Source organism: Suricata suricatta, chromosome 10, assembly GCF_006229205.1.
Source record: "Suricata suricatta isolate VVHF042 chromosome 10, meerkat_22Aug2017_6uvM2_HiC, whole genome shotgun sequence".
NCBI lineage: Eukaryota > Metazoa > Chordata > Mammalia > Carnivora > Herpestidae > Suricata > Suricata suricatta.
Window position 1 is genome coordinate 108,508,587 of NC_043709.1, and position 10,181 is coordinate 108,518,767.

At 41.0% G+C, this 10,181-nt stretch overlaps 1 protein-coding gene and 1 long non-coding RNA gene across 5 annotated transcripts in view; one reads left to right on the forward strand and one right to left on the reverse strand.

Annotated features, from left to right (window-relative positions):
- The window catches only part of LOC115304719, a 69,519-nt gene extending 59,346 nt beyond the window's left edge, over nt 1–10,173 (reverse strand). Inside the window, exons 1-2 of one of the 2 annotated variants that reach the window (XR_003914573.1) lie at nt 9,872–10,173; nt 5,902–6,086 (exon numbers count right to left, since the gene is read on the reverse strand). This is a non-coding gene — a long non-coding RNA (uncharacterized LOC115304719). Of the gene's footprint in view, nt 1–5,776; nt 6,087–9,871 lie in introns of those variants that run through there. The other variant, XR_003914572.1, reaches the window with a different exon arrangement.
- ZEB1 (zinc finger E-box binding homeobox 1) overlaps nt 9,583–10,181 on the forward strand; it is a 190,952-nt gene continuing 190,353 nt past the window's right edge. For 2 of the 3 annotated variants that reach the window (XM_029954986.1, XM_029954990.1), the window contains exon 1: nt 9,584–9,648. In XM_029954986.1, the coding sequence (XP_029810846.1) occupies nt 9,591–9,648 (58 nt within the window). In that variant the 5' untranslated portion in view covers nt 9,584–9,590. Of the gene's footprint in view, nt 9,649–10,181 lie in introns of all 3 variants that reach the window. The other variant, XM_029954987.1, reaches the window with a different exon arrangement.

Here is a 10,181-nt window from a genome sequence, read left to right on the forward strand (position 1 = left end):
CTTCCAATCAGTATTTTTGTATCCTTTGGATAAATACCTAGTAGTGCAATTGCTGGATGATAGGGTGATTCTATCTTTAACTTTTTGAGGAAACTCCATACTGTTGGTGAGAATACAAAATGGTGTAGCCACTCTGGAAAATAAGCTACCAATTTTCAAAAACTTGTAATCATGGTGAGAGAAAATCATGTATTTGCAGTGGCATCATATATTGGTACAATCCTTTTCAAAATTACACTGACAATAGGTTTAAAAAGATACAAACATATTTATTCCCAATGACTAAATAATTCCAGTTTTGAGAATATTTCCTCGGGAAATGATTTAAAAAAAACACAAAAACTATAGCAGCATTCATTATTTACAAAAAAAAAAATGGAAGGATTTAAATGTTCAATAATATATAACTGGTTCAGTAAAGTGTACCAATTTGAGGAATATTACAGTCAGGTAAAAAAAAATCAAGTGTAAAGGTGATGTGTCTACATAGGAAAAGGTGTGTGATGTGTTACTAATACTAAATTATATGTATATGGTAAAATCTAGGCATCATTGTCACTAAACTATACATGTGACAAAAGATTGAACAGTAGAGTTGGATAGGAATAGGAATGACTGTTTTTACTTTAAGTATGTGTAATTTTACAGAGGGTACATTTAAGTGTCTCCTCATACCTCTTCTGAGTCCTTACCACCTTCATGCACAGTGGTAGTCCTGCAAGTGAAACAGACACATAGAGAAGACGCAGAGGTTCTGTCTATAAATCTAAAGGTGATCCAACGCCTTACTTTACAAGGCCTGACTGCATTCCTACTTTTGGATTCTATGGGGAAAAAAATCGCAAACTTACATCATTATTACAAACTATTTTTCTGCTTGGGCCAGTTTGAACTGGTGTCTGTTACACCAGAAATAAAAGCCAAGAAATAAAACTAAGGCAGTTTTATATTTCTTGTATAATCTTAACATGTATTTTTTAAAAGTGCTATATGGGGTGCCTGGGTGGGTCAGTTGGTTGAGCGTCAGACTTTGGCTCAGGTCATGATTTCACGGTTCGGTTCATGAATTTGAGCCCCCATTGGTCTCGGTGATGTCAGCACAGAGCCTGCTTCAGATCCTCTGCCCCCTCTCTCTGCCCCTTTCCCACTCATGCTCTCTCTCACAAAAATAAAACGTTTTTAAAAGTGCTATATACCATCCAATTGCATTGCAAATAGTGTTATTTATCCCAGGGTAGTAAATTCACTTCTTGTGCAGACAATTCCTTAAATAATGTAGCTAATGTAAGCCAACAGTATTTCTAGATGATATAATAAATATTCCAACTAATGTTAAATAACATGTTAATCTCCTATATTCTTTCCTGAAGTAATATTTTCAGGGATAAAATTCTCTTTTAGCCTTGTTGAACAGAAAGGCACTGTGTGGGTTATACTCTTGATCTCGGCTCCAATCTTTGTGTATAAGTTTGCTTTGGCTGTATTCCGTATCATTTACTGTTTACCATGTGCCAGGCACCATGTAAAACACTTCACATACAGTGTCTTATTTTCTCTTTACAAAGCCCCTGTGCCAGAAGGATTCACAAATGGCAGACACGTTTGCTCTTTTCTATAGTTATTGAGTGTGCTTCACATGAGACAAGCACTGCTTTAGTATCAGAAACACCGAGATGAAAATTTCTGGCTAGGAGAGGAGATAGTTGTAAAGCATAGCAAAAGTGGTAAATGCTACAACAGTGGTGTGTACAAGGTACTCTGAAGGATGTGAGGAAATCACTAGCTATGTGAGGCAGGTTCTCTAAACCCAAATATTCTGATACAACTGGAGAAGTGCTGAGGTAATCTGAAATCCCGGGAAAGAATACTAGTCTGCCTGCTTGGAAACATATAAGGTAATATGAAATGCAGCAGAATCTGAATCGGGAGGATGTTAAATTTTGAGTATTAGGCTATAGTAAACATAAAAGACCAAAAAATAGTATTAAAAGGTGCATTGGAGACTTTTCAATGATTCATTCATTTATCATATAATTTTGAGGGCCTGGCATGCACTAAGACAGTTTTAGGAGCGAAAAAGACCACTATGAGAATGTCTAACCTGAAATAAATTATTATTATAAATATTAGAAATATTAACCATGTCTCATATTGCTTATGATTTAACATACTGTTTAATATAATCTGAATGTTATTCTTTATCTGTTCTTCATCTGGATAGCCACATCTGGTATCTGTATGGCTTTGATTTGCTGAGTTATTCCTTTACAAATAATTATTGAAGAAGAAAAAAAAAACTTTTTAAGTTCCCTCTATGATTGTTCTTCTTACTTTTCCTCTGCTCCTCTCACTATCCCCACCTCTAGAACACTTATATAATGTGGACAGTCTTGACTTTTTAAAAACCCTTTCATGGATTACAACGGTTTTCAATATAAGGTCCCCAGTCCTTAGAATCTTCATGTGATCTGGTTCCTGTTTTCGCACCTCTGCAGCCTCATGTGCAATATGCGTCCCTTTTATTCTTTTGGATCTCCCCGCCCCCAAACACTGCATATGCTCTAACGACTGCCTTTAACATTCTTCCCTCATTTTCCTGACAAATTCTATCACTTCTCCCGGAAAGATTTCTTTGACTCCAGGTTAGTTTAGATGCCTCTCCCACGTACACAGTATCTCCTGGACATTTGTGTAACAGTCTCTTTGACAATCTTTTTCTTCCACAAATTGTGTGTATCTTGAGGTCAGAATGTATATTAAGCATTTATAGCCCTATGCAGCATCTGTCACACAGAATATACACAAGAATATTAATTGAATAAATTAACTAATGAATAATGATTAAAAGTTCTTTATGGCACAATGCTAAACGTTACATAAAACGTAATGATGGATTAGCATATTTTTAAGCTGTTTATAAAGATGAACAAATAATGAGCAAAAACACTTATCAATCATGAAAGTTAAAGTTTGCATACTTTAGTAGGCAGAACAGTGGCCTCCAAAGATGTCTATGCCCTAATCCCCGGAACATGTGAATACTTTTGGGTTATGTGGCAATTAAGGTTGCAGATGGAATTAAGCTTGCTGATCAGCTACTCTTGAAATGGGAAGATGTCTTGAATTATCCGGGTGGATCTAATGTAATGTAATGTAATGCCCTTAAAAACAGAAGAAGGAGGCAAAAATATAACGAGCTAGTGAGCTGACAGCATGGGGACCCTGGCAGATATTTGAAGACAGAGGAAGGGGCCATGAGCCAAGGAATGTGGATGGCCTCTAGAAGATGGAAAAGGCAAAGAAACAAATTCTCCCCCAGAGTCTTCTGGAAGAATGTAATCCTACCAAAGCCTGGTGAGACCCATTTTGACTTCAAGACTGTTAAGATATTTGTGTTATTTTAAGCCACTAAGTTTGTGGTAATTTTTTATAATAACATTAGGAAACTCATACAGATACCTACCTACATTAAACAGGATTAACTTTGGCTGCCTAAAACAGAAAACCTAAGACAATGGTGGCTTAAGGAAGATATGCTATTTCTCTATATGTAAAAGAGATCTGGAGGTAAGAAGTCCAGGGCCAGTAATGTATTCTCTTGTGTCAAAGACTGGGACCCCTTTGATCTTGTTGCTCTGCCTCTCTTAAGGAGCTGAGCTCTAGTCAGCAAGTTTAATTCTATCCAGCAAGAAGAGAAAGAATGGTAAACCACCTCATTTTTTTATTTTAAAAAGTTTTATTAATTTTTAAAATTTATTTTTGAAAGAGAGAGAGAGAAACAGAGTGCAAGCAGGGGAGGGGCAGAGAGAGAGGGAGACCCAGCACCTGAAACAGCTCAAGGGTCTGACCTGTCAGCACAGAGCCTGGTGCAGGGCTTGAACCCATGAACTGAGATAATGACCTGATCTGAAGTCGGACACTTAACCGACTGAGCCACCCAGGCGCCTCTGAACCACCTCCTTTTGAAGGACTTTCTCAACATTGCACACATTCACCTTGACTTATATCTCACTGGCCAGCACTGAGTAGCACAGCTGCACCTAGATACATGCAAAGACCATTCAAGTGGCCATAGGACAGCAGTGGAGGGTTTCATTACTAAGAAGGAGAAGAAACACACTGAGGAGAATCAGCTATCTCCACATTACTGCTGTGGTATTATGATTTTCTTTCCCCCTTTCATGTCTTAAGAATATAAAAGTCGCCTCTCCTAGATTTTAGATTAGGGCAGGGGCCTTCACTCTACAAAGAGTTATTGAATAATTATTGAAGAATTACTCTGTAATAGACTCTGTTGTGTTTCTAAGTATTTGTCAGATTTTGCATGTACGCACAGTACAATATGAATACATATTTGGTCAATGAATAACAGAAGATACATCACATTCAAACTTTAGTGTTGTGATCAACAGAAATAGAACTCGTTTGATAAAGAAGGTTAAATACATTTTGTTTCTCTATGTGTAGTACTGTGGGCCTGTCAGGAAACAAATGGCACACTCAAAGGGTAATCTGAAGAAAGTCTGATGAAGAAACTATTTATAGAGATGTGGGCAGGCCTTAGCAGAACCAATAAGAAATAAAGCCCCCCAAGGACTCACAACAGGAGGACACCATTACCATCCCTTGGCCTGAAGGGACCAAGGGAAGCAGTTTCTGGAACTTGGAAAGATCTGTCACCATGAGACAGGGTTGCCTGATGGGAGCCATGGCCTTAGGTAGAGGAATGAAGCTACTGCCAAAAGCCACAGACAGAAGGGAATGTGAGGGAAGGTGAAATAAGAATCTTGACCTCTCTCTCTCTTTCCTGTGATCATTTGCCAAGGCCTCCAAATTAGCTGAAACTAAGCAGAAACAAAAGGGCAAACAAGAGGGTGATGTGGTCCATAAAAATCAGCCTCTAAGAACACACAAAGGCAAAGAATGGGCTTTGAAGGACAGAGAAAAATCAGAATATGAAAAATCAAAGCAATTTACAATGTTGGGATGACTCAAAAAACTTTAAAGAGAGAAAGGGAATTGGTCCAAATAGATTTGTGTTAGACCTGGTACAAAGAAAGATGAAGATGATGACTAAAACATAAAGTAGTGGAGAGGGGGCACTGCCTGTGAGCTACTTATGGAGTTAGGATAAAGAGCGTGATCTAGGAATAGAGACGTAAGAAGGAATGAGAAGGGTCTAACCAGAGATCTTTAAATTGAAAATATATTATTTGAACATGGTGTTTCTTATTGCCAACTTTTTCATGTGAGTTTAACACAATTGTGGGATATCTAAAACCTGTTATTGACTGAAAATATCTTAAACAAATACACTCCAACAAATGAACAGTGGCAGCAATTGTAACTGAGGGTCTGTGGACTATAGGTCAAAGAAATAGCATAACCAGTCAGATGCTAAAAGATATCAAGATGGCAGAGTAAAGAAATACATGGAGACAAAAGGGGAAAAAAACAGCAGTAGAAACCAGATATCAGGTACCTGATATGGTAAATACTTAAAAGTTCATTCAAATCCAGAACACGCATGTTACCCTCTCTCTAGTACAGTTTACTACCTATAGTTGTCACGTATGGAAAAGAGTGTTATTCAGGTCTGTAGGTTGTTTCAGGAATATAATCCATCTTGTATGAAAGTAGGCCTTGAAAGCAATCATTTCAATAATTGTGATTTTATGGAAAGATTAGCTTTGGTTCTGAGATGTTCATTAACATCCACTTCTCTGTATTAGACATGTTCCCGAAAAACTGTCCCCAAAATAAGAAGCTCCGTGTGTTAACATTTCATTGACTTATATTAAAAATAGGCACCTTATTCCCCAGAGAGAAAAACCATTTTATGGTGCAATATATAGTAAAACCACATGGAGGTTTGGGGAAAACATTTGTCCCTATTATTACCTCCTGGGAGGCTTTATTAGAAATGCTGGTGTGGGTCCTAAAGACAGCTGTCGGTTCTGGATCACTCTGTAGTCATGTTTCCTTCCTGACTCAGCAACTGTAGAATGTGGTGGAACTGCAGCAGTTGAACGACCATGGGCCCCTTTTGTCTCTTTGTGAACCCCATGTCCAGAGTCACTATGGACCTAAGGATTGAGAAACAACAACAGGAGACTTCTAAACTCTGAATTTTGATGGGGAACATGTATCAAATGTATTTTTTCCTTCAAAGCTCTAAAAGTAAAATAATATGTTAATATAATTAATTTAATTGATGTAATTTTATCTTTCCATGAAAGCAATCAATTTATTTTGATGAAGATTATAGAATATTATTATAAGCTATACTTCCCAAATGTGTTCAGGGAGTGAGGTATGTGAAAATCATATGCTCAATATAGAGTGCCATGAAATATCTACATTTTAAACTCAAAATAATTTTATGTCAAATGTTATCCTAACTTATACATGAAGCTTACATGGAAAGCAAATAGCAGGTGCAAAGGGTTTATGAAAAATTTATAGAAAAACTCAGTACTCAAAATATTCTACCCATTCACAGTTTTCCTTATAAATTTAAAATGTATTACAGTAATTCATTTTCAGCAGAATACCTCTTTCAGCATATGCAATCTCAGAGCACAGTAGAAGCAGAGTATTAACATTTCATTGACACTAAAATTATGAGTACATGTTGAATATATGTTGTATGATGACACTGTAATTACTAAAATCATCACTATAAGGTACACATTAAACTCATTAATATGCTTCTCCACCATGTTTGATTTAAATGAACCTAAACTTTCTTGTTGAGGTATAATTGACTAAATAAAGTTAAAGTTTAATAAAGTTATTCCTTTTCTAAATTTATTCTAAAGATTTTCCCTAATTCTTTACATTTAAGAGATAAGCGGCAACCATTGTGTATACATCAGGCTTAAAGAGCATTTTATTCAGAGATTTACTTTTGCCTGCTTTTCAATCCAGATTTCAATAATTTGGGGAACTTTACAGTTATTTACATTAATTACAGTGAATATATTAATCACATATTCAACATGTATATATATATTTACACATAAATAATTACTACAGGATTTTACAAAACTGAAATTTTAGATTAGAAGATTTAGGATATCAATATTATTTAGGATATCAATATTTCTTGTGCATATTTAAAACATAGGAGTGGGCAGAGTTCATCATTTGGAGAAAACGATAATGGAGACCGTAAACTCAAGATCAATTAGTTTCAAAATAAGGTAGGATATAAATGATAGTAATCAGTTTTTGCAGCGATCATTTCAACTGTTCCTAACAACTAACGTGGAGAAGTCTGACAAACAATCCTCACTTTATATAGGAAAGGTCAATTTTAAGAACTACTTCCCTATTGAGCATCTACAATATAACCAGGTACTCCACTAGATCCTGAGGGCACAGAAATGAAGAAAAGTCTAGCCCAAGCTAACTAAACCAGTAACCATTAGGGTAAGGAAGACAATGACTTCCTACTTGATCCTCCCTTTGTCTCTGATTTTAAGGTGAGGATGAATAATGAAGGAAGCTTAGTAGGGAGGTACAGGACAGATACTTCAGAAAGAGAAAAGGATGAGTTATACTTTCTAAGTTTAAGACTAGGTAAAATGTGTGCTAGTTCAAATGTATTTTTTTTTCCATTCTGGCTGGAAATTAGGGTAGCTGTAAAAAAGCTGTGTGGGGGGTTGGGGGGGAAATGCTGGCAAATGACAAAGTCTTTACCTTGATTCAGAAGGCAATTGGGGAACATTATACAGCTTTAGGAGGTAGTAAAAAATTACTGCTTGAACCAAGCAAAACATGGACACAGTTCTGGGATGCACAAATTCAGTTAACATGGTATGAATGAAATCGAGGACTGCCTGTACTTCAAATGATCATTAAGAGTTATGATTCTAGTTTTGGCATTGAGCATGCATGGATATACATAACGTACAGCAAAGAATATTTACAGTCACATTTCATGCACTAATAATGCATTCATTTCTCAAAATGCCAAAGAAAATGTGGGAGAGAAAATTTTCATCTATATTCAGGATTAAACTTTCTAATTTTAAATTACCAGACTTCAGATGTAAATTTATTTCAGTTGAAAGGTTTGAAGAGATTAATGGATCTTCTGAAACTCTGGAGTGTTTAAAAGATGATTTTAACATAATAAAGAATCTTGCCACAGGTATGGCAAAAATTATAGACATACATTTATTGAGCACCTAGTATGTGACAAGCACTGTGCTGGGTGACTGTGCTATTTCTAATACGCTGTGTGTCACGTTTCAGTTTTCTCAATTTCTCTATCAATAACTTTCACGCTGTTAATTTACAACTCAATTATCTGAAATGCAGCTCATTTATTCTGTTCCAAAGACCTTTCCTCATCTGAACGGGGTTGGGGGAAGGGAGGGGGAAAGGAAAGCTAAATCCTACGGACGACTTGACGGTCTTGGTATTTATGGTGTTATCTGTATGGTCTTTCAGAAATCCCCAAAGTTGTACAAAGTCAGACACGAGATAAGATCTGCAATCTATCAGTTTCAAACACCACATTTGTTAGCCGTAGTTTCTTTCTTCAAGGTCCGGTTCAGCGATTAATTGCCCATTTAGACGGTAAATCCTGGCCCGTTAGTACCTTAACTCTACGTCTTGGCTCCTCCCATATCGTCCATCTACTCTAAGAGGAAAGCAGGGAGGAGGGCTGAGAGGCAGGCGGCGGGGCGGGGGCGGCCGAGGTGACAGCAGGTGAGAGCCAGATACGGATGAGGAAGTGAGACAGGGACCGTGTGGGTATTACTCATTCGGCTTCACCGCCGGTGTTGCCTGCAAACGGAACTTCTCGCCTCTCTTTCGGTCCAGCTGAAGTTCTAACTGAAGTCACTTCCCATCCCGGTTCGCTCGGGGGGAAAACCGTGCGTCCGTGTAGGGGAAGGGAGTCAGAGCAGCGGGTCAGGTAGCCTCCCGTCCGCGGCGTCACGAGGCCGAGCTTCCCAAACCAGTCTCTACGGTTCCCCGAACCTGCCCTTGGGAACTCCCCGGGTAGCCCAGGGCGAGACCCTCTCCCGCGCCCCAGGGCGCGCCGATCGGACAAACGCTGCGAGAGAGCCGGGCCCAACCTTGACGAAGAGAGAGGACAGGTTGCTCCGGCCACTGCCAAGGGGCAGCTCTGAGGGTACAAGGTCCTGAGGGGACTCAGCCAGACTGGTCCGTGCCCCGGGCACCCCCGGCGGGTGTGGTCAGTTCAGAGGCAGAAAGCCGCTGAGCCTCTTACTTTACCTTTCTTACTCCGACTGCCTGCCGCCCTTCCGAAAACGTCCCCACAGTTTCCCAACGCCCCACTGCCCCATCCCCCGACACCTGAGGGAAACTTTTCCCTCTCCCTTCAATTCAAACTCAGCTGCTCCTCCGGTTGCCGCAAACCGTCCTCTCCCTAGCAACAAGGTTCCGGCCGTAGAGCGAGCGGCTCTAGGTGTAAGGAAGGTGATGTCGTAAAGCCGCGAGTGTCGTAAACCAGGTGCGGTGGGGAGGGGGAGGGGTGGAGGCGGAGGGGTGGGGGGGAAGGGGGAGGGAGGGGGAGGAGGTGACTCGAGCATTTAGACACAAGCGAGAGGATCATGGCGGATGGCCCCAGGTGTAAGCGCAGAAAGCAGGCGAACCCGCGGCGCAATAACGGTGAGTGGCGGAGGGGACCGGGGAGCGGCGGAGTCAGGGGGAGCCGGGCAGCCGGGGCGCCCCCGGGGGTGAGGGGGGCGAGCCGGGCTGGGGGCGGCCGGGGCAGGGACGGGCAAAGTGGAGTGGGAAAGTAGAAAGTAGTGCTCTCTGCCCCCCTCCGCTGCTGCCGCTGCCGGAGCCGCGCCGCGGCCGCTCGCTCTCCCTGAACCGTTATGTCTCTTACCTGGTCTCTCTCCGCCTAGCGGCTCCTGCCGCCCCTGCCGCCTCCTTGGACCGTTAGCCGCCGCATCCCCGGCGCAGGGCGGGCGGTCGGGACGCGGCTGGCCACTTTTCTGGTCCCGGGTGGAGCGGCTGTTGCTTCTTTTCGCACTTTTCCCCACTCTTTTGCCCCTCGGCGCCTCCCCTCTCCCCCTCCTCTCAGCCCCCTCCGCGTTATTCTCCCTCTGCGCGGAGGCCCCCGGGAGCCGAGGAACAAACTTGTGGCCGGCGCTGACCGTGCAAAGTGGCTTCCGCGCGCCGCGGCCCCGGCTGGC